This window comes from Heterodontus francisci, chromosome 33, assembly GCF_036365525.1.
Source record: "Heterodontus francisci isolate sHetFra1 chromosome 33, sHetFra1.hap1, whole genome shotgun sequence".
Classification (NCBI taxonomy): domain Eukaryota; kingdom Metazoa; phylum Chordata; class Chondrichthyes; order Heterodontiformes; family Heterodontidae; genus Heterodontus; species Heterodontus francisci.
The window spans coordinates 40,857,866-40,881,051 of NC_090403.1; the positions used below are offsets into that span (position 1 = coordinate 40,857,866).

Sequence of the window (23,186 nt, forward strand, 5' to 3'; positions counted from 1 at the left end):
CCCATGGAGTCCATGCCAGCTCTCTGTAGAACAATCCATTCCCTCACTCTATCCCCGTAGCCCTGCAGGTTTACCTCCCTCAAGTGCCCATCCAATTTCCTTCTGAAATCATTGAGCGTCTCCACTTCCACCACCCTCGTAGGCAGCAAGTTCCATGTCATTATCATTCCCTGCGTAAAAAATTTCCTTACACACCCCGCCCCTGCATCTCTTGCCCAAAACCATTAACCTGTGTCCCCTAGTCCTTGTGCCATCAGCTAATGGGAACAGCTTTTCTTTGTCTACCTTATCTTTCTTTTGGGCCTCCTTATCTCGAGAGACAATGTATACGCGCCTGGAGGTGGTCAGTGGTTTGTGAAGCAGCGCCTGGAGTGGCTATAAAGGCCAATTCTAGAGTGACAGGCTTTTCCACAGGTGCTGCAGAGAAATTTGTTTGTCGGGGCTGTTGCACAGTTGGCTCTCCCCTGGCGCCTCTGTCTTTTTTCCTGCCAACTACTAAGTCTCTTCGACTCGCCACATTTTAGCCCTGTCTTTATGGCTGCCCGCCAGCTCTGGCGAACGCTGGCAACTGACTCCCATGACTTGTGATCAATGTCACAGGATTTCATGTCGCGTTTGCAGACGTCTTTATAGCGGAGACATGGACGGCCGGTAGGTCTGATACCAGTGGCGAGCTCGCTGTACAATGTGTCTTTGGGGATCCTGCCATCTTCCATGCGGCTCACATGGCCAAGCCATCTCAAGCGCCGCTGACTCAGTAGTGCGTACAAGCTGGGGATGTTGGCCGCCTCGAGGACTTCTGTGTTGGAGATACGGTCCTGCCACCTGATGCCAAGTATTCTCCGGAGGCAGCGAAGATGGAATGAATTGAGACGTCGCTCTTGGCTGACATATGTTGTCCAGGCCTCGCTGCCATAGAGCAAGGTACTGAGGACACAGGCCTGATACACTCGGACCTTTGTGTTCCGTGTCAGTGCGCCATTTTCCCACACTCTCTTGGCCAGTCTGGACATAGCAGTGGAAGCCTTTCCCATGCGCTTGTTGATTTCTGCATCTAGAGACAGGTTACTGGTGATAGTTGAGCCTAGGTAGGTGAACTCTTGAACTACTTCCAGAGCGTGGTCGCCAATATTGATGGATGGAGCATTTCTGACATCCTGCCCCATGATGTTTGATTTCTTGAGGCTGATGGTTAGGCCAAATTCATTGCAGGCAGCCGCAAACCTGTCGGTGAGACTCTGCAGGCACTCTTCAGTGTGAGATGTTAAAGCAGCATCGTCAGCAAAGAGGAGTTCCCTGATGAGGACTTTCCGTACTTTGGACTTCGCTCTTAGACGGGCAAGGTTGAGCAACCTGACCCCTGATCTTGTGTGGAGGAAAATTCCTTCTTCAGAGGACTTGAACGCATGTGAAAGCAGCAGGGAGAAGAAAATCCCAAAAAGTGTGGGTGCGAAAACACAGCCCTGTTTCACGCCACTCAGGATAGGAAAGGGCTCTGAGGAGGAGCCACCATGTTGAATTGTGCCTTTCATATTGTCATGGAATGAGGTGATGATACTTAGTAGCTTTGGTGGGCATCCAATCTTTTCTAGTAGTCTGAAGAGACCACGTCTGCTGACGAGGTCAAAGGCTTTGGTGAGATCAATGAAAGCAATGTAGAGGGGCATCTGTTGTTCACGGCATTTCTCCTGTATCTGACGAAGGGAGAACAGCATGTCAACGGTCGATCTCTCTGCACGAAAGCCACACTGTGCCTCAGGGTAGACGTGCTCGGCCAGCTTCTGGAGCCTGTTCAGAGCGACTCGAGCAAAGACTTTCCCCACTATGCTGAGCAGGGAAATTCCACGGTAGTTGTTGCAGTCACCGTGGTCACCTTTGTTTTTATAGAGGGTGATGATATTGGCATCGCGCATGTCCTGGGGTACTGCTCCCTCGTCCCAGCACAGGCAAAGCAGTTCATGTAGTGCTGAGAGTATAGCAGGCTTGGCACTCTTGATTATTTCAGGGGTAATGCTGTCCTTCCCAGGGGCTTTTCCACTGGCTAGAGAATCAATGGCATCACTGAGTTCCGATTTGGTTGGCTGTATGTCCAGCTCATCCATGACTGGTAGAGGCTGGGCTGCATTGAGGGCAATCTCAGTGACAGCATTCTCCCTGGAGTACAGTTCTAGGTAGTGCTCAAATCAGCGGACCATTTGTTTGTGTTGGTCAGTGATTATGTCCCCCAATTTAGATTTGTGGGGGGTGATCTTCTTGATGGTTGGCCCAAGAGCTCTCTTCATGCCATCATACATTCCTCTGATGTTTCCGGTGTCTGAGGCCAGCTGAATATGACTGCATAGGTGTTGCCAGTAGTCATTTGCGCAGCGCCTGGCTGTTCTTTGTGCAGTGCTTCTGGCTGCTTTAAGTGCTGCGGATGTTAAATCGCTGGGGGCTTTCTTGTAGTTCAACAGTGCAATGCGCTTAGCGGCTATGACAGATTCCAGCTCTTCATTATGAGATTGAAACCAGTCTGCATTTCTCTTCGCACTTTTACCGTAGGTGGTCAAAGCTGACTCATAGATGGCGTCTCTGATGTGGGCCCACTTGGTCTCAGCATCCCCTGTGGGAGTGTTTTGAAGGGCTGTTACAAGTGAATTTAGAAATTTTTGTAACAGCTGTGGGTGAGAAATTCTGCTGGTGTTGATGCGCGGGTGGCCCTTCTGCTTGGAATGATGCAACTTCTTTGGTCTGAGTCTAACCTTGCTGCACACCAGGGAGTGGTCGGTGTCGCAGTCTGCACTTTGGAAGCTGCGTGTGATTTGAACACTGTTTAAGGCGGCTCGCCTTGTGACAATGAGGTCTAGCTGGTGCCAACGACGTGATCTTGGGTGCCTCCATGAAACCTGGTGACAGGGTTTAGTGTGAAAGAACGAGTTGGTGATGCAGAGGTTATGATAGGTACACAACTCAAGCAGTCTTTGCCCGTTCTCATTCATCCTTCCAACGCCATAGCGCCCAAGGCAGGAGGGCCATGAGTCATGGTCGGCCCCAACCCTGGCATTAAAGTCCCCCAGCAGGAATAGGTGTTCGGTGTTGGGGATGCTGCTAATGATGTTATGGAGTTGCTCGTAGAACTGGTCTTTAGCTTCAGGAGGGAAGCAGAGTGTTGGAGCATAGATGCTGAGTAGGTGTACTGGACCAGAGGTGGTGAGCAGTCGGATGGACAGTATGCGTTCCGAGCCATTTGAGGGAGGCTCTATCATGCTGAGCAAGGAGTTTCTGATGGCGAAGCCCACTCCATGCTGTCTTGGTTCTTCAGGATCCCTGCCCTGCCAGAAGAAGGTGTAGTCTTTTCTTTGTCTACCTAATCTAAATCTGTCATAATCTTGTACATCTCTGTCAAATCTCTCCTCAATCTCCTCTGCTCCAAGCAGAACAACCGCATTTTCTCCACTGTAACTTTGCAGCTAAAATTCCTCGACCATTCTGGTAAATCTCCACTGCACCAGCTCAAGGACCCACTTCCTAAATTGTGGTGACCAGAACTGGATGCAATAGTCTAGTTGTGGCCTAACCAGAGCTTTATAAAGGTTCAGCCTAGCTTCCCTGCTTTTGTACTCAATACCTCTATTTATGAAGCCCGAGATTCCATATGCTTTGCTAACTGCTATCTCATTATGTTTTTTTTTATTCGTCTGGGGGATGTGGCATCACTGGCTAGGACAGCATTTATTGCCCATCCCTAATTGCCCTTGAGAAGGTGGTGGTGAGCTGCCTTCTTGAAGCGCTGCAGTCCTTGGGGGTGTAGGTACACCCACAATGCTGTTAGGAAGGGAGTTCCAGGATTTTGTCCCAGTGACAAGGAAGGAACGGCAATTTAGTTCCAAGTAAAGATAGTGTATGACTTGGAGGGGAACTTGCAGGTGGTGGTGTTCCCATGCATCTGCTGCCCTTGACCTTCTAGGTGGTAGAAGTCACAGGTTTGGAAGGTGCTGTTGAAAGAGCCTTAGTGAGTTGCTGCAGTGCATCTTGCAGATGGTACACTCTGCTGATACTGTGCGTCGGTGGTGGAGGGAGTGAATGTTGAAGGTGTTGGATGGGGTGCCAATCAAGCGGGCTGCTTTATCCTGGATGGTGTTGTGCTTCTTGAGTGTTGTTGGAGCTGCACTCATCCAGGCAAGTGGAGTGTATTCCATCACACTCCTGAATTGTGCCTTGTAGATGGTGGACAGGCAATGGGGAGTCAGGAGGCAAGTTACTCGCTGCAGAATTCCCCACCTCTGACCTGCTCTTGTCGCCACATGGCTGCTCCAGTTCAGTTTCTGGTCAATGGTGACCCCCCCAGGATGTTGATAGTGGTGGATTCAGCGATTGTAATACCATTGAAGGTCAAGGGGAGATGGTTAGATTCTCTCTTGCTTGAGATGGTCATTGCCTGGTACTTGTATGGCGCGAATGTTACTTGCCACTCGTTAGCCCAAGCCTGGATGTTATCCAGGTCTTGCTGCATCCGAACATGGGCTACTTCAGTAACTGAGGAGTCGCAAATGGCGCTGAACATCGTGCAATCAGCAAACATCCCCACCTCTGACCTTATGATGGCGGGAAAGTCATTGATGAAGCAGCTGAAGATGGTTGGGCCTAGGGCACTACCCTGAGGAACTCCTGCAGTGATGTCCTGGGACTGATATGATTGACCTCCTACAACCACAACCATTTTCCTTTGTGCTAGGTATGATTCCAATCAGCAGAGAGCTTTCTTCCCGATTCCACTGACTTCAGTTTTGCTAGGGCTCCTTGATGTCACACTTGATCAAATGCTGCCTTGATGTCAAGGTCAGTCACTCTCACCTCACCTCTGGAGTTCAGCTCTTTTGTCCATATTTGGACAAAGGCTGTAATGAGGGCAGGAACTGAGCAACCCTGGTGGAACCCAAACTGAGTGTCACTGAGCAGGTTATTGCTGAGCAAGTGCCGCTTGATAGCATTGTCGACGACCTCTTCCATCACTTTGCTGATGATCGGGAGTAGACTGATAGGGCGGTAATTGGCCAGGTTGGATTTGTGCACAGAACATACCTGGGCAATTTTCCACATTTCTGGGTAGATGCCAGTGTTGTAACTGTATTGGAACAGCTTTGCTAGGAGTACAGCTAGTTCTGGAGAATAAGTCTTCAGCACTATTGCCACAGCCTTTGCAGTATCCATTGCTACTTTCAAAGATCTGTGCACATGAATACCCCAGGTCCTACTGTCTGTACACTCTTTAGAACTGTGCCATCAAGTCTATATGGCTACTCCCCTCTCAACTTAATGTATTTGGCCTGGTTCTCACTTGAAAAAAATCACCTGACATGCATCATACACCTTTTTTTTTAACATATATTCTCTATCGCCTTTGTTATCCAAGGAGCACTGGCTTTGGTTCCTTTAACTTTCACCCTCATTGTAACGTACCTAGCCTGTATCTGAAACATCTCCTCCTTAAAGACCACCCATTGTTCCACTACAGTTTTTCCTGACAGTCTTTGGTTCCTTTTACCCTGGCTAGATACCCTCTCATCCCATGAAGTTAGTCCTCTTCCAACAGTGTTGGATCTAGTTCTGGAAAATAAGTAAGGCAAGTGGAGTTTGCTGTAGTAAAAGATCATTTAGCTAACAGTTATTACAAAATATTTGCTTTAAAACAATTACGGAAATACACCGGAAAATATCAAAGGTAAAGGTGCCCAACCGAGGAACAGCTAATTACAGTGAATTAAGATCTAGCAAAGGGAGATTAGAAAAGGCAATTGCAGGGTAAAGCCTTAATGGAGCAATGGAGGACATTCAGGGAAGAGATAGCTCAGATACAAAGTAGGCATATTTCTATGAAGGTAAAATGTGGAGCATCCAAAGTTAATATGCCCTGGATGGCAAAGGAAATAAAAGTTAAAAAAATATGGAAAAAGGAAGTTTATGACAAATGTCAGGAGCAAGACTGAGTAAATGACCAGGAACAGTACAGGAAAGAATTGAAAAAGTTAAAGCGAGAAGCAAAGAGAGATTATGAGAAAAGATTACCAAGCAACATTAAATTAATGCCCAAAATATTTTATAAACTTATAAATGGTAAGCAGTTAGCTCAGGAAAAATTTGGGCATAGTCACGACCCAAAAATAAATCTTCATGTAGAGGCCTACATGGCATGAAAGTGTTAAAGGAGTGCTTTGCATCTATCTTCACAAAGGAGAGGAAAGGAATGGACAGGATAGTAATAGATAGTGAAGGTATACTTGAAAAGGTTAGCATTACCGAAAGTTGGTAAGTCACCTGGTCCAGATGGAATACATCATAGGTTGCTAAAAGAAGCAAAGCTAAAAATAGCAGAAACATTGGTCATAATCTTCTAAGCCTCATTGGATGCCGGAGGGTTATGAATGCTTTACCACTACTAAAGAAAGAGGAGAGGGATAAACCAACAATCTACAAGCCAGTCAGCCTAATATTGGTAGTGAGGACGTTCAGGGACCCTGAAAGATATGGGTTAACACGGACAGTCAGCGTGGATTTATTAAAGGTAAATCATGTCTGACTAATTTGATTGAATTCTTTGATGAGGTACCAAAGGAGATGATGAAGATAGCACAGTAGATATTGTACATATGGATTTTGGAAGATATTCTGCAAAGTACCCACACAGGAGACTTATTAAGAAGATGGAAGCTCATGGAATTAAGAAAAAAGTGACAGTATGGATACAAAATTAGCTCAGTGACAAGTAGCAAATGGTTATGGTGGATTGATGTGATTCAGACTGGGAGGTGGTTTGCTGCGGTGTTCCCCATAGATCAATCTTGGATCCAATATTCTTTGCAATTTTTATAAATGACCTTAGACTCAGGTGTGGGGCTCAGCAATATAAAATCTGCAGATGATACAAAACATGGCATGGTAGTACATCATGCTAAGGATAGCTATAGACGTCAGGATAACATGGACAGGATGAAGAAATGAGAAGAAGCATGGCAGATGGAGTCCAGTGCAGAAAAGTGTGAAGTGGTGCACTTTGGAAGGACTAATATGAAAAGGTAGTACACTAGAAATGATATGATTTTGAAAGTGTAGATGAGAAGAGACACCTTGGTGTCCATGGATACAAATCGTTAAAGGTTGCATGACGTCGATAAGGTGGTTAAACAAACAAATGGATCGCTTAGGTTTATAAATAGAGGAATATAATACAATATAAAAGCAAAGACATGATGCTTGAATTTTATGAACCACTGGTTAAATCTCAGCTGAAATACTGTGGACAATTCTGGGCACTACACTCCAGGAAAGATGTAAAGGTCTTAGAAATGGTACAGAGGAGGTTTACTAGGATGGCACCAGAGATGATGGACTTCAGTCATGAGGACAAGTTGGAAAAGTTAGGAACATCCTCCCTGGAAGAGAGAAGGTTAAGAGGTGACCCAACAGAGGCTTTCAAGATGATGAGAGGTTTTGATAGCGTAGATAGAGATAAACTATTCCCTCGGGCAAGTGGGTCAATAACTTGAGGTCATAGATTCAAAATCATTGGCAAAGGATCTAGAGGAGAGGTGAGGAGAAATTCTTCCACTCAGAGTTTAGAGATACAGCACTGAAACAGGCCCTTCGGCCCACCGAGTCTGTGCCGACCATCAACCACCCATTTATACTAATCCTACACTAATCCCATATTCCTACCACATCCCCACCTGTCCCCATATTTCCCTACCACCTACCTATACTAGGGGCAATTTATAATGGCCAATTTACCTACCAACCTGCAAGTCTTTTGGCTTGTGGAAGGAAACCGGAGCACCCGGAGAAAACCCACGCAGACACAGGGAGAACTTGCAAACTCCACACAGGCAGGACCCAGAATTGAACCCGGGTCGCTGGAGCTGTGAGGCTGCAGTGCTAACTACTGCGCCACTGTGCCGCCAGTGTTGTCGGGATCTGTAATACTCAGCTTGAAAAGATGGTGGCATCTAATGCCATGAATAATTTTTAAAGGATGTTGGCCAGGTACTATTCAGAGAATACCATAAACCATAACAGATTGTACATTGCTGTCCTTAAATTATTAAAATTTAATAAAGAGGAATAAAAATCCCAAAAGACATAAAAACACAAAAAATGTTTTTTTTTCTGCTTTCTCTAGTACCTTATCAAGATGTCAGAGCTGTTCAATGACAAAAATTAGGAGCCAAAATATGACTTGTGTAACAAATTAACAAATCCTTTGAACCATTGCTCAATTACAGGAATCAACAAGGTAATAAGAACCCTGAAGCTCTTGTGTAGATAACTCCAATTCTGGACAGCTTTGTTGTCTGCTGCGTTACTAGCAAAAATAGGGATCAAATGCAAAATGAACTTTATAGTGTCATGCTAGGCCCCCACCTGTCAAGAATGAGGCACATTAGTTTTGTCATGTACATTGATTTTAAACTGTTACTGGAGTGAAGAAAGGACTTGTTAAACAGATCAGCCATGGCTGGAAAAGACATTTGCATATTAAGAGACGGTGCTTGGAAAGACAAAGGGCTACAGGTGAGGTCTCAGAGGACTGGAGAATAGCCAATGTTGTTCCTTTGTTTAAGAAGGGTAGCAAGGATAATCCAGGAAATTATAGGCCGGTGAGCCTTACGTCAGTGGTAGGGAAATTATTAGAGAGGATTCTTCGGAACAGGATTTACTCCCATTTGGAAACAAATGGACTTATTAGCGAGAGGCAGCATGGTTTTGTGAAGGGGAGGTCGTGTCTCACTAATTTGATTGAGTTTTTTGAGGAAGTGACAAAGATGATTGATGAAGGAAGGGCAGTGGATGTTATCTATATGGACTTCAGTAAAGCCTTTGACAAGGTCCCTCATGGCAGACTGGTACAAAAGGTGAAGTCACACGGGATCAGAGGGGAGCTGGCAAGATGGATACAGAACTGGCTCAGTCATAGAAGACTGAGGATATCAGTGGAAGGGTGCTTTTCTGAATGGAGGGATGTGGCTAGTAGTGTTCCGCAGGGATCAGTGCTGGGACCTTTGCTGTTTGTAGTATATATTAATGATTTGGAGGAAAATGTAGCTGGTCTGATTAGTAAGTTTGCGGACGACACAAAGGTTGGTGGAGTTGCGGACAGTGATGAGGATTGTCACAGGATACAGCAGGATATAGATCAGTTGGAGACTTGGGCAGAGAAATGGCAGATGGAGTTTAATTCGGACAAATGTGAGGTAATGCATTTTGGAAGGTCTAATGCAGGTGGGAAGTATACAGTAAATGGCAGAACCCTTAGGAGTATTGACAGGCAGAGAGATCTGGGCGTACAGGTCCACAGGTCACTGAAAGTGGCAACGCAGGTGGATAAGGTAGTCGAGAAGGCATACGGCATGCTTGCCTTCATCGGTCGGGGCATAGAGTATAAAAATAGGCAAGTCATGCTGCAGCTGTACAGAACTTTAGTTAGGCCACACTTAGAATATTGCGTGGAATTCTGGTCGCCACACTACCAGAAGGACGTGGAGGCTTTGGAGAGGGTACAGAAGAGGTTTACCAGGATGTTGCCTGGTCTGGAGGGCATTAGCTATGAGGAGAGGTTGGATAAACTCGGATTGTTATCACTGGAACGACGGAGGTGGAGGGGCGACATGATCGAGGTTTACAAAGTTATAAGCGGCATGGACAGAGTGGATAGTCAGAAGATTTTTCCCAGGGTGGAAGAGTCAGTTACTAGGGGACATAGGTTTAAGGTGCGAGGGGCAAAGTTTAGAGGGGATGTGTGAGGCAAGTTCTTTACACAGAGGGTGGTGAGTGCATGGAACTTGTTGCCGGGGGAGGTGGTGGAAGCAGGTACCATAGAGACGTTTAAGAGGCATCTTGACAAATACATGAATAGGATGGGAATAGAGGGATACGGACCCCGGAAGTGCAGAAGGTTTTAGTTTAGGCAGGCATCAAGATTGGCGCAGGCTTGGAGAGTCGAATGGCCTGTTCCTGTGCTGTACTATTCTTTGTTCTTTGCTACTCCGGACACATTCAACCCATAATGGACCTCGATCACCAGGTATTGTGTGTAAGAGGAGCATTTCAGAGACTGTTAAGGTGATACAATCCAAATATGTGGTCAGACCAGTTCGTCATATGACTTACCTGCTTGGCAACCTGGGCTTTTCTGAATTGTACAAACAGTTTGAACTGAGAAAGTTTGTTTGCTCCTGAACTGAGAAGATCTCTCCTATCTGCTCCCATCTCTTTCTCACAAGCCTCTGAATCCACTGAAGACACATGAATCGCAAGAGAGAAAAGTCTCCCTACAGTGACCAAGGTTTAAGAAGAATACTGGGCCCCAACGAAAAGAACTACCTACAATCAAGGACTCTACAGTGAGCTTGAACAACCATCACAAAAATTCTTCAGCTATTGCCTCAAACATTTCCACTTTATTTGCATGTGTGTGTTGCATGTGCAGGCTTGCGTGGGTGCGTCATGTATCAGTAGGCGTCAACCGAATTAGAGTTTAAGTTCAAGTTTAATAAATTTCAACTTTTCTTCTTTAAACCTAAGAAAACCTGTTTGTACTGGTTTCTTTGCCTTATAATTGGAAAGTGGTGAACAAGGATTCACCAAGGGGGAGCTAAAAACATGGTGTGTTAAAAATTAAACCCTGTTACGGTAAGACCAGGTAAAGGCTGAAAGGGAACCCTAGACTTCCTTCTCACCTGGTCGTGTAAACCATGGCGTGGAGTCAACTCCCCCTTGGCCCCTTTATTCCCTTCACCCACTTGATCCTTGCCGTCACATGGGACTAAGTCCTCTTAATTCAGGCTCAGGCTGGGTGTTTGGGATATCGGGTTACAGGAGAGCCACCCTCCACCTAATCCACCGGCTGCAGTTAATGGCTTCGTACAAAGAGGAGGAAACTCAGTCCTTGCTTTAACTATCAATTTACTTTATTCACGTTGTTGCACAATGTAAGAATAAGGCTTATACACTTGGTTAGACAAAAGCATGCAACTCAAACTGGGTTATACAGTTAATAACAAAGTTAACTAGAATTGATAAGCACACCCACTAGGTTCCTCTGACCTTTCCCTGACCTAACAAAGGATAATACCCGAAAAAGGGGAGAGCTGACGCTGGCCAGGCATTCCGTTTTCTCTCTCTTTTACGTCGTCGCCGCGTTGCTCACGCAGGGTCTTCCACTTCCGCGATGGTTGGGCTCCGGAGTTTCTCGCTGGCTCTATGCCCGAGATTTTCCATACTTATTCTCTTTCTTATCTCTTCAAAACTGAGCTGTCTCTTTCCTGTTGGTTTAAGCCTGCTCACCTCGTTCGTATCTTCTCCTTATTGGCCCAGGCCCAAAGACCCCGGTATCACACCGTGTCCAAATAAGGCTCTATTCCTGTGATCTCTCCTTTGTCTTGTCACATAAATTAATTAGTTCAAACTGGTTTTTACCAGCACAGACCAGTGTCTGGGCACAGGTTACTATAGTTCAGAAACAATCCAACAGTGTCTGAGACTCTGTATTTCTTGCAGCCCCTGGCCAACAGTCGTAACAATAGTATATATGATAAATGTAAAAATAGGTTCATGGGAGTGATGTCAATGCTGAAATATCCCCTCAGGATTCAGGGTTTATTATTTGGTTACAAAACATTCTAATGGGTTTTCTGAATCCTCGGATGAGTTTTGGTCTCCATATTTCATGAAGAATATACTTACATTGGAGGCAGTACAGCAAAGGTTCAGTAGATTGGTCCTTGGGGATAAGAGGGTTGTCCTATGATGAGAGGCTGAGTAAATTGGGCCTATATTCTCTGGAGTTTAGAATGAGAGGTGATCTCATTGAAACACAAGATTCTGAGGGGGCTTGACAGGATAGACACAGTGGTTGTTTCCACTGGCCGGGGAATCTAAAACGTGGGGGAAGAGTCTCAGGATAAGGGGGCGATCATTTAGGACTGATATATGGAGAAAGTACTTCACTCAAAGGGTTGCAAATCTTAGGAGTTCTCTACCCCAGAGGGTAGTGGGTGCTCCATCGTTGAATATATTTAAAGTTGGGATAGACAGGTTTTTGGTCTCTCAGGGAAATAAGGGATATGGGGGCGGGCAAAAAAGTGGAGTTGAAGCCCAAGATCAGCCATAATCATATTGAATGGCAGAGCAAGCTCGACAGGCCATATAGTCTACTCCTGCCCTGATCTCTTATGATCTCTTATGTTCTTATTCCCTTCTAATCATTCCCAGTTACCTGTTTTTGGTTACTCAGCATGTTTTGCACTGTTTTCTGTGGTACTACAGGTGCCAAAACAGAATGTGAACTAAACATTAAAACAATGACCTAGACAGTAACCAGCTCTCAACCCTTCATATGCACTGAACAGAAACATTGAATTCAGCTGATCTCTTCTGTTCTTCAGCACTGTAGCAAAAGACATAACGAACAGATGAAGATTATTCTGTTATTCGTGTTTCTCTTCTACTAGTGTGAGATGACTAATCCTGCCTGTGTGTCTACACAGAGCTCACCAACAGCTGCAAAATGTGCATAGTAACTGTAGACTGGCACAACAGCCCAGCAACAGAACATACAGGTCAGTTTTGTGTAACAATACGAGGACTTACAACCTTGGTATTTAAATGGTCATTGCTCTCATGTTTCTGCATTACTCTATTGGACTTGGCTAAATTCATATTGGAATCAGTAGTTTAACAAGAATAAAATGGCTGAGTAAGGCAGGAATACATAACCTCTCAGGGGACAAATTGGTCGTCGTTGCACTCATTTTCTGGATGGAAAATACGGGGGGGGGGATAAAAATGACTAGTTGTGGGGCTATGCCCAGTGCCCCAGAGATGCCTGAAAAAATGTGATGCCATGTTGGCCTTTGATGCTTTTCAGGGATCCAGGGCAGCCACTTAAATAAGCATTAGGCCCCTTGTTTATGTTAAACAGGAGTTGAAAGCTTATTTTAAATTCTGTCAGGAAAATTGGGCTACCCTGGCAGTGGGTCTGATCCACAGGTTTTCTGAGTACAGTTGCAGCCGCCATCAAAAAGACAAGTTTAAATTATTTTTCACAATTCTCTTGAAGCCAGGAGGAGCAGGCATGTATGCCCCACTGCACTCCTGATGTCTGCTATTGTCCCCCTCCCTCTGTCCTTCCCTGTCCGCACCACATCCCCCACCCACACACACCAAAAGCACTTACCTGAAAGCCACTACCAGCTAGACAAATGGGACCAAAATTAGTAAGCTACCTGTGGAGTCATGACAGGAGTTACAGGTCTGTGAATAAATATTTACTGTACACCTTCTAATTCACTTACATGTAACTACTTTAACAGATTTAACAGAATTACCTCTATGGTGACAAAATAAATGAAATGCAAACTCAAACGAAATCTGTCCAAAATGATACATGTGATTAAAAAAAGGGAGATTCCTATTTTTTTTGTCCTGTACAATTCTGAAATAGTTAGATTTAGCATGTCAACCATCTTTCCTTGCCAAGTACAAAATTAAGGTCAGCCTATAGAAACATGCTTGTTTGGTTGATCTAGGATGTGGGGTTTTGATCCACCTGTGAATTAAATTCTGCCTGGAATAGTCATTAACAGATCCTCAAAAGTCAGAAAAGGTGAACATTTGCTCATGAGCATTTTATGCAATAGTTCACATAAATGTAATTTACATCATGGCTGATTAACAGTTCTGACTTCAGAGACTTTTGGAGTTTGTGTGTACTGGGGGATTCTCCCGTAGATTCCTGGGTTCAAAGTTCAGACCTCTGGCCTTAAATTCTGGTGATGTAAAACCTAGCAATGCAAGCTACCATGTCATCCTTCCAAAATTACCAAGCAGTTACCACTTCCATTCAGAAACTCAGAGTTTGGATCTTACCTATCTACCAACATACGGCCACTAGAGCCTCTTCTACACTGACTCAATAGGAAAAACCATGTGAAACACAACATGCAATGGAACCAGCAGTGTTACATGGCCCTCGACATCAGAGTGCCAATGATTGAACCCTTCCCTTTCCAGATTCCTCCACATTAGACATACACAAATTTAAACCATAAAATTTTTCTTCAATAGAACAGTTTTAAAACAGACTGGTCAGTCATATACTAACATACTATTAGGCCAACTGGAATTGGATCCTTCCATGGCAGAGAGACAAACATTTTTCTCACTAGGCCATCAGTTAGGAACATAACGTTTTATTAAAAACATTACTTATGGATGACATTTTCACACAAAGTGGTATTTACTCCTTCTGCAAATGTGCAACAAAGTTATGGGGCATAAAAAAAATGGAGCTGTATACACCCTCATTCAGATGCTGAGCGACATCCTGTCCTTTTTCCAATTTCATTATTTTGATGGAAAAGTGGAGCTGAACACAAAGTGCCATAATGTGTATAGTCAGTAAATAGTCCTCTTAAATCATTTTGACAACCTTAGCTCAGTGGTAACACTCTCAGTCTAGTCAAGAGGTTGTTCGTTCAAGCCCCACTGCAGCGATGTCTATGCATAAACATAGCTGACACTGCAATGCTGCACTGTTGGAGATGATGGGGGCTAAATTGAGCTGCGTAGCACCCATTTTGAGGCACCACACAGCCACATATAAACAAAAGTGTGGTCTGAGATGCTTATGCACACTTCCAATGTGAAGTGCGCAAGACATCATCTTGGTAAAGGACAAACAGGAGGCAGTCTTTATCCCTATCTGAAGCAGGTGTTAATTCATTTGCATATGTAAATAAGGAGTCTATCACCTGCTTCTGGTCCCTGCTGCAACTTTGGTTTGCCCTGAAGCAGCCAACGCCAGTGCCACTCGCTTCTGGGAAAACCAACTCTAAACACCACATAACTAAAAAAGAGAGAAGTACTTACCATAAACACCGTCATTCCCAGTCCCAAGATCACTAACCTCCCTCCCAGACCTGACCCAATCTTCCCATGGTCTCGATTGCCTAACCCCTCACCCTACAGTACTCCGAGGCCTGCAATTTCCCTAATGATCCCCGATCGCGGACTCCAAGGCCCACCCATTCCTCCTCCAAAGCCCCACAATCCAACCCCATCAATTATCTGGAATTGGAGCACTAACCTGTTGGAGCTCCAAACACAGAACTATCTGCATTATTCCAAGGCCCAAAACCCGAGGCTCCTTAAACCTCACCATTTGATGGAGGGTGGGGGGAGGGGCTATGTGGGTGAGATACCCAAAAATAGGTGCGGCCAATACTATCTCCTGCCATCTTTAAGATGAGCGGCGGAGATTTCTTTGGGCCTATTTGTGAACCTGAAATGAGTGCCACGCAGAGTACCTGCAGTCATTACAAAATTGGACCTCCTTAACATTATTTGGATGAAATGTCAGCATCCATTGTGCCTCCAGGGGAAGCTGACCTATATTTTAAAAATGAAGTTTAGGCCATTTGCCTCACCAGCAGAAGCCCAAAACTAAGTCCTGCAAAGTGTGTGTTTGTGTGCATGAGGAGCGCAAATGGGTGTGCAGGAAAGAGGCTTATCATGAGTGCTGTGGAGTTGGGAAGTACTCCTTTAGAAGAATCCCAAGCAGACCAGGCGCATCTCCTTCCCTACTCTGTGATGTCCAATTAGGCGGAGGTGGCCTTAAACTGGCGACTGATTTAGGTGGCCACCTAGGGATGCCTGAAAAATAGCCTGACTGGTATCAAGTCGGATGTCTTTCAAGTGGACTTTGCGCACAGGACATTGGTCCTTCAAAACTGGCTCTCACTGCACCAATTTAATGCCAGTAAAATGAACACAACGGAATCCAATTCCGAACCCAAGATATTCAGCGGACACTCTGTCAGGTAGATGTAAAAGATCCCTTGCCTCTAGTCAAAGAGCAGCAGTATATTTCTCCTAATTTCCTTGTCTATACTTATTTCTCAACCAAATTAACTGGTCATTTATTTAATTACTGCTCCTGTGACCTTTCTGTGCACAAAATGGCTGCTGTGTTTCACAACATTAGAACAATGACTGCACTGGCTGTGAAACACTTTGGGATGCCTGTGAAAAGTGCTAGTAAATGCTTTCTTTCCCCTTTGCATTCTTGATTTGCTTCTGGAGTCCTCCCCCACAGGTAATGTATCACCTCTGGTATATTTCAGCCTTGCTTTTTTCAATTATTTGATTGCTGCAAGTTCACAGAATCATTAACAGTAAAAGCATTTTCAGCAAAGCTTTTTCACAATACTTGGTATGAAAGGGAATATCACAGTATACTTATTACATTTCTGAGTATTTAAGAGAGTTCAAAGATGAAAGACTGTTACTTTAAATTCCTGAAATGGTGATTGTTACTAATTGAAAATAAAGAGAAATGTTGATAGCCTGTACTCAATGCTTTTATTTGAAATGTGGGATTGATGCTATTTTGAAACCTTTGGCTTCTTAAAGCTCCTTTGTATCCTTGGAGACTGAACACCTTAAGAGTCTAAGAAATATATTTTTCCCCTTAACATATTTCTTTTCAGTACAATGCACTATGACGTGCAAGCATGACAATGTGGAAGTGGTTCAATTCACAAGGCAGTCAAAAAATAATAGGAAATGCCATGTTTTATTAGTGAACAACAGTATTGTTGTAGACTTCAAAAGGTTTGAAGGCGTTGAATGATCTTGGCAATAGAAAGGATAATTTCTGGTAGCTGCAAATAGAGGGTCAATTCTGAGATTATTGGCATGATGGCAGACCAGGAACTTCACTGTGATTTTTATAATAAGCTAAGATTTTGAACTTGATGTAAAATCTTGCTAATGGTTCAAAATAGCTTTGATAAAAATGGTACGATTCCACACTGACCCCAGGTTCGAGCTCTATGTCTTGTGCAAACAACTCATTTTATACCAGAAATTTGTTGCAAAAGAGCTTTAAATCTGAGTCCACCTTGATTACAAAATTCAGCTCTATACAAACTGCTTTATATTAACACAGAGTCTACAATCTAGGCTGTGTACAATCCAAAGCAAAGATCTGCAGCTGAAAGTAAATACATTACAAAACATATGTGTAACTGGTATATCTTCACAACATGCAGGGCTATGGCTGAAGTTACATGCAATAAAAAAAGCAGATTATATGTTAGAAAACCCAGGCCTAGAACTCAGCTTATATGCACAGTACAAAAGAAAGGTCTAAAACAAAGGGTATCTTCATTACACACTGCAAGTCTATAGCTGAAATTGTACATTTCCATATAGATTTACACAAATTAATTTCCAGCCAATTGCTTACTAAATTTAAATGCGGCCGTCAGTGATTAATTCATTCACAAAATCCCATTAGAGATTTGCAACTATCTATGACAGCCCCAGAACATCTTTATACGTGATCAATATTACAAAATCTGTACAAAATCATATGATTATAAAAATGGCTTACAGAAAAAAATTGTGACTCGAGTTTTTAGCAGACCCTTAGAACATCCTTTCATTGAGTGTTTGTGTTTTTTAGACTCTACTTTCTAAGGTACCCATTTATCATACTGATAATTTTAAGTGTATTATACCAACTTTTTAATGCCAACATTAATAGAATATATTTTAGTTATTTGCTTTGCATTACTTATATTTAGGTTTAATGGATTATTCTGTATTTCTGTTACCTATATTTCTACACTTCAAGAATTTGTCTTCACTCTTGAGTTGTACACTGAATTTTTAAAATCTTTAACATGGCAATCATTTGAAACTCTAACTTATTGACACAGCATTACTTACAAGCATGCTTTCAAACTTACCATTGATATGGGGAGTGTAACATGCTCGATTTTCTCTACAATTGCGGTAAATAACTTTGCATCATAAAACAGTGACACATACAAAATGGAAATTGCACAAAAGCTTGCATGATTCTGGGGGAGACAAATCAACCAAATGTACTTTAGAATTTAGTGACCCAGAAATTCCCTGGGGATTCTGCCAGATTCCTACCGGAGTTTCGGCAGAGCTCCCCAGGAGAATGGCAGACAGATTTGCTGGCTCTCAGCAATTTCTGAGGGTTTCATCACTGCCATTTAAAATTCAGAATTTCCACCTGCCCTTTACAAGATAAATGAGGGGCAAGAGGTTGGGCTAGGGGGGCAGGAAACTCCCTAGGTCAAATGTTCCTGATACTAATCTTCATTTGTGGTTCCTGCGGTGGATGGTATGCCAAGCGATTTCAGGCATCCTGGTGCCAGTTGTCAGCTTTGGCTCAGTGGTAATGATCTAGTCTCTTCAGTTAAAATGTTCAAGGCCCATTCCAAAGACTTCAGCGCATTATCTCAGTTGCCTCTTCAGAGCCGTACTGAGGGAAGGAGGCACTGTTGGAGGTGCCATCTTTCGAATGAGAGATTAAACTGACGTCCTGTCCACCCTCTCAGGTGAATGTATAAGATCCCATGGCACTATTAGAAGAACAAGGAAGTTCCCCTGGTGTCCTGCTAACATGTTTTTTTTCAAACAACACCACCAAATATACTTTAATTGGTGATTTATCGCATTGCTGCTTGTGGGACCTTGCTGTGCACAAATTAGCTATCATGTTTCTCTACAAAAGTGACCACTTCAACAATACCTCATTGGCTGTGAAGCACTTTGAGGCATCCAGAGGCAGTGAAAGCTGCTATATAAATGCAACTTCTTACTTTATGTGGACCCCACCAAATGCTCCAGGCCAGAAATGTTGCCTGATTCCCCAAAGACCTCCCTCCCAATCTTTTATTTAAATATTTGAAGATCTGCCCCTGCCAAGGAAATACTAACCAGAGGGAGGCCTGGATAACCCACACTTGCACCCCCATCCCCCCAAAACCTGCCCCAATAATGGTTGGGTGTCAGCTTTTCCAGCAGGCCTGGTCAAATGGGTGGACAGAGGTATTTTGCAAAAGGCACTTGTACCCACTGGGCCATGGAACTGGGTTGTCCTCCCACTCACCCTGTAAACTCCGGCTGCCAGGATTTCCATCTAATGAATTTTGGGGCCACTGTTTTTATTTGGGTAATAATTCAAATTAGGTACCAACCATATAAATGCAAGCAACAAACTGAAATTCCATACTTTCACACACTGAACAATACTTCCGACAGGATAGAGGAACAACAAATGTCTTACTGACACGTTAAGCATTAGCTGTTAATATCGGCAACAGCAATTTCTAGCCTACTGTCCCCCATCATTTCAATATCTACCAACACATCTGGGCAGCAGGGAATATTTGTATTATTTGAGCATATTCAGATGAAGTCTGGTTATGAAGCTAAGTTTGAAGGAGACAAGTACTGAATGCACTTGCAGTCCCCATACTGACTTTCCTTATTAACTCTTCCACTGCTGAATTCGCCTGAGAACTGAGAACAATACTTCTGCTGTTTAAATGTTTCAGTCAGTAAATGCTAAATGCTTTAAAATTAAATTTGCAACAATTTCCATTACTGATGCAACAAAATCTTGCAATAACACATTTAAGATAAATATCAGTTTAGTCTAACAAATTATCCACAGAGCAAAAACTAGTTAGACAGAGTGTCTGGTTTGACTTAAACACATTGCAATTGCTTTTACTGGCAAATTAGTTTGTTGTGCTTACCTTTATCACTTTGCATCTCATCTGAGCAGAGACCATATGGCTGTTTCTAAGGTTCCCTACTCGAAACATCAGGCACATTTTGCCATCACGCTGGGAGATGACTGCGCTGTGGCTGAACATCAAAGTCTCTGCCCTTTTCTTTGGCTGGGACATTTTGATGAACATACACCCGATCAAGAAGGCGTCCACGATAGAACCAAGCAAGGATTGGAACAAAAAGAGGATGATGCCCTCGGGGCATTTCTCAGTGATGTATCTAAAGCCATATCCAATAGTGGCCTCTGTTTCTATGAAGAAAAGAAAAGCAGATGGAAAATTGTAGACATTGGCCACACACGGGGTATAGTTCTCGCCATGAGTCTGGTTTATGTCTCCTCGGATATAGGCTATGATCCACCACATTGAAGCCATCACTAGCCAGGCTATTGTGTAAGTCAGAATGAAGATTAGGAGGTTCCATCTCCACTTCAGATCCACTAAAGTAGTGAACAAATCAGAAATGTACCTACTTGTCTCTCCACCCAAGTTCCCATGCTGTACATTGCAACGACCGTTCTTGTCTACAAACCTTTGCCTTTTCTTTTTTATGGGAGCATTGTAGGTGGAAACCCTGGAAGTGTTAACAACTTGATAGTCTTCACCGAATTTTCTACGGAGTGCAGACATCCTTTCAGCAGCACACTGAGACCATCAATCCTTGTCCAGTGTTGTGTTAATCTTGAGGCAGCCCTAGTCTTTGTGTTATAAGACAGGTCCCCTTTCGAATCTGGAAGTTGGAAAGGCACTAAATGACATTGTTTAGTTGCTAGGTAGCCTAGGATTTTCACTTCGAAAGATGTTTCCCTGTTGCTAGGTAGCTTAATGCTTTCAGACAATGTAGGAAACTGGGGGCTGTTCTTGCTTCAGCTGCTCTTGTGGTGATCTGTGAAGGTAGAAGGCTCAGGAGCATGTGCAGCATTGTTACAGGAATGCTGCTGTGGTCTTGGAGACTCCCTGGGAACTGTATCCAGCATCACAGCGATTCTGGAGATAGGAGCTGTACACAGCAGCCGGCTGACCAATTGGAGCAGACTGCTGCCTTGCAATGGTCCCTCAGGGAAGTGATAAACAGAATGAGTGAACAACAGGGAGAAAAAAAAAACAGACACATAAAAAGATAAAGTAAAATTAAAATGAGATGGGGAAACGGAATTGTGAAACTGCATATCAAAAAGAGAGCAAGTAACAGATAATGTAAGTGAAGATTGAAGATCAATTTAGTAATGCAAAGTTTAAAATATTCAAAATATCATCAAATAATATTACCATGTTTATTTCATATTAAATTATGGGTTCGATGTTCATTAATTACGTCTTAAAAATCATTTTAACAGTGTGATACTGCAAATTAAAAGTCCTTTGTTCCAAGATACAACTTGAATAAATTTGATTCCAATATGTTGGTAGAATAAAGAGAACAAGAAAAAGCGAAGCAAGGTTGTAAAATCCAGATCTATTAGAAAACAAATAGTAATTTGTAATGGATTGAAATGAAAATGAGAATACTATTTCAACAAAACATAATGCTGCCCCCTACAGATGGAAGTCTAAGAAACCAGAGCCTTTAAAGTATACTGTGCGACTGCGTTTGTCTGAAATTCTGCTCTCTTGATTTTGGAAGAGGTTTTAAATAGGTTAATAACTCCAATAAAATAGCAGAGAAAGAAAACATAAGTACGTAATATCAGATAATTTCAGGACCCAGACTTAGGTCCGAACATTCTCCAGCTTGTGAAATCTTATGAAATAAACTCGCATAGAAAAGAGTGGCAGATAAATCAAAGCAGCAACGGGTTAAACTTCCATAGTCTAAGCATCCAAACCCCTGAGAAAGGGGAGTTCGAAAATCTTGTGAAAATGTGATTATGGACATGAGGTTTTCTTAAACTAACACTGCATTCTGCAGCTACGGAGGAGCATCAAACGGTTAACAGTTGCAGAAGTTCGAACCTGGAATAAGTGAGCAGTGGAGAGCTCCAGAGGTTTCTGGTATCGATCATTTACTCAGCATGTTGTGATGAAGGGATTGAATCAGGACTGATGAGCTCGCAATCATAGCTGCTACACCAGGCAATGGGTCAACCACCAAAGAATCAATTATAACATGGTGAGGAACACTTCCAGAGGAGGCTCAGGCTCATCAATGTCATTGTGACTGAGGTAGACCACTTGGTTCAGGAAGGCCTCTGGGACAGTCAACTATCTGCCACTCATGACCAAGGAAGCTTTTGATTTCCATCAACTTTTATACAACAGGGGCATTGCAGCACCCACCATTAGAAGCCTGCTACAAGCTTCTCTCACTATACCTCTCATAACATGCCACTCAGCAAGAACCAGCTGCAGACCAGCCATTGGAGGCAAGGGAACATTTTATAGGAGCATTTTATTGCTCCGTTCTTCCAATAAGCTCTGCGGAAAATAACCAGCAACAAAACTGCTTGGATTTTAACTCGCAGTGTATGCCAAACAGGGGTGTTCAAAATTCCCCCTTATTTTTTTCTCTAGGATATATATATATATATACACACACATAGTTGTGACTCTGCTATTTTCCATGCCTGTTAGCTGTCTGCTACATATATTACTGTTTGGTCTCTGGACAGCTAACACTGTATTTTCTACATAATAAAAGAATGACAGACTGGAAGATGTAATAGCGGTGAATTAATTTTGTTAATTAGTACAGTTCCTCTGCTGATGGGTTTAATTTTTTTTGTCATGTTTGCTGCTTGTGTGTCATGAATTCCCCATGATAATTGTGGATGTGCCTGACAACTGAGTGCTCCCTTAGATGAAGAACTGGTGGGTGGCTACACTGGTGAACTGCAAGGATCTAATTGCAACTAACCATGAAATCAGGGCAAGGAATTTATGTTATCATTAGGGCTCTGTGCTTTCGGATGCAGCATCCAAAAAGTGCAAGCACCTCAACATATCAGTTCACTTTATAGAAGGGCCAATCAAAACTTCTCATGGCAGGTTTCCAGGATCTTGAATGACCACACTGGACTTCACATCCATTCCAACTGTGACTTGTGTGTTGGGGTTCTCCCAGTATCCAGATGGAAGGATTTCCAGGGATTCTGTGGCATTGGAGAGTCCTTCCTTCTGCACTTACTGTTTCTAAATCAAGGGTCAAATTTTGGATGGATAGAAGTTCCATCCATCCCAGGTCTCATCAAAACTGCTAGTGAAGGAACCTCTAGGTGAGCCCAGTATTTCCTGGGCCCATCCAATTTTGCTTCCTTTGTGCTGCATATGGCCAATTTCTGCTTGTGCCTCAGGCCCTGAGGGAATACATGGTCAATATATGGCATTCTTGAAGCACCTATGAGCAAATTCTGTGTGACAATGTCTCTGATGTTGGCTCATTTGAGATGATTGCAAGCAAATTTCCTAATTCTGCAGTATCCGTAATAAATCATAAGTGGGTCCCTGGATATTAGGGGTTGCTTTTCTTTGATGTAGAAACAGAACTGAATAGAACAACATTACCCAACAGCTTTGATTGAATTAGCAAAGCAGCAA

General features: G+C 43.3%; 1 protein-coding gene across 1 annotated transcript in view; it reads right to left on the minus strand.

Annotated features, from left to right (window-relative positions):
• The window catches only part of LOC137347931 (G protein-activated inward rectifier potassium channel 1-like), a 72,083-nt gene extending 51,801 nt beyond the window's left edge, over positions 1 to 20,282 (minus strand). The window contains exon 1 of the mRNA XM_068012985.1: positions 19,617 to 20,282. Coding sequence (XP_067869086.1) covers positions 19,617 to 20,282 — 666 coding nt within the window. The remainder of the gene's footprint in view (positions 1 to 19,616) is intronic.
• Positions 20,283 to 23,186: the final 2,904 nt, after the last annotated feature.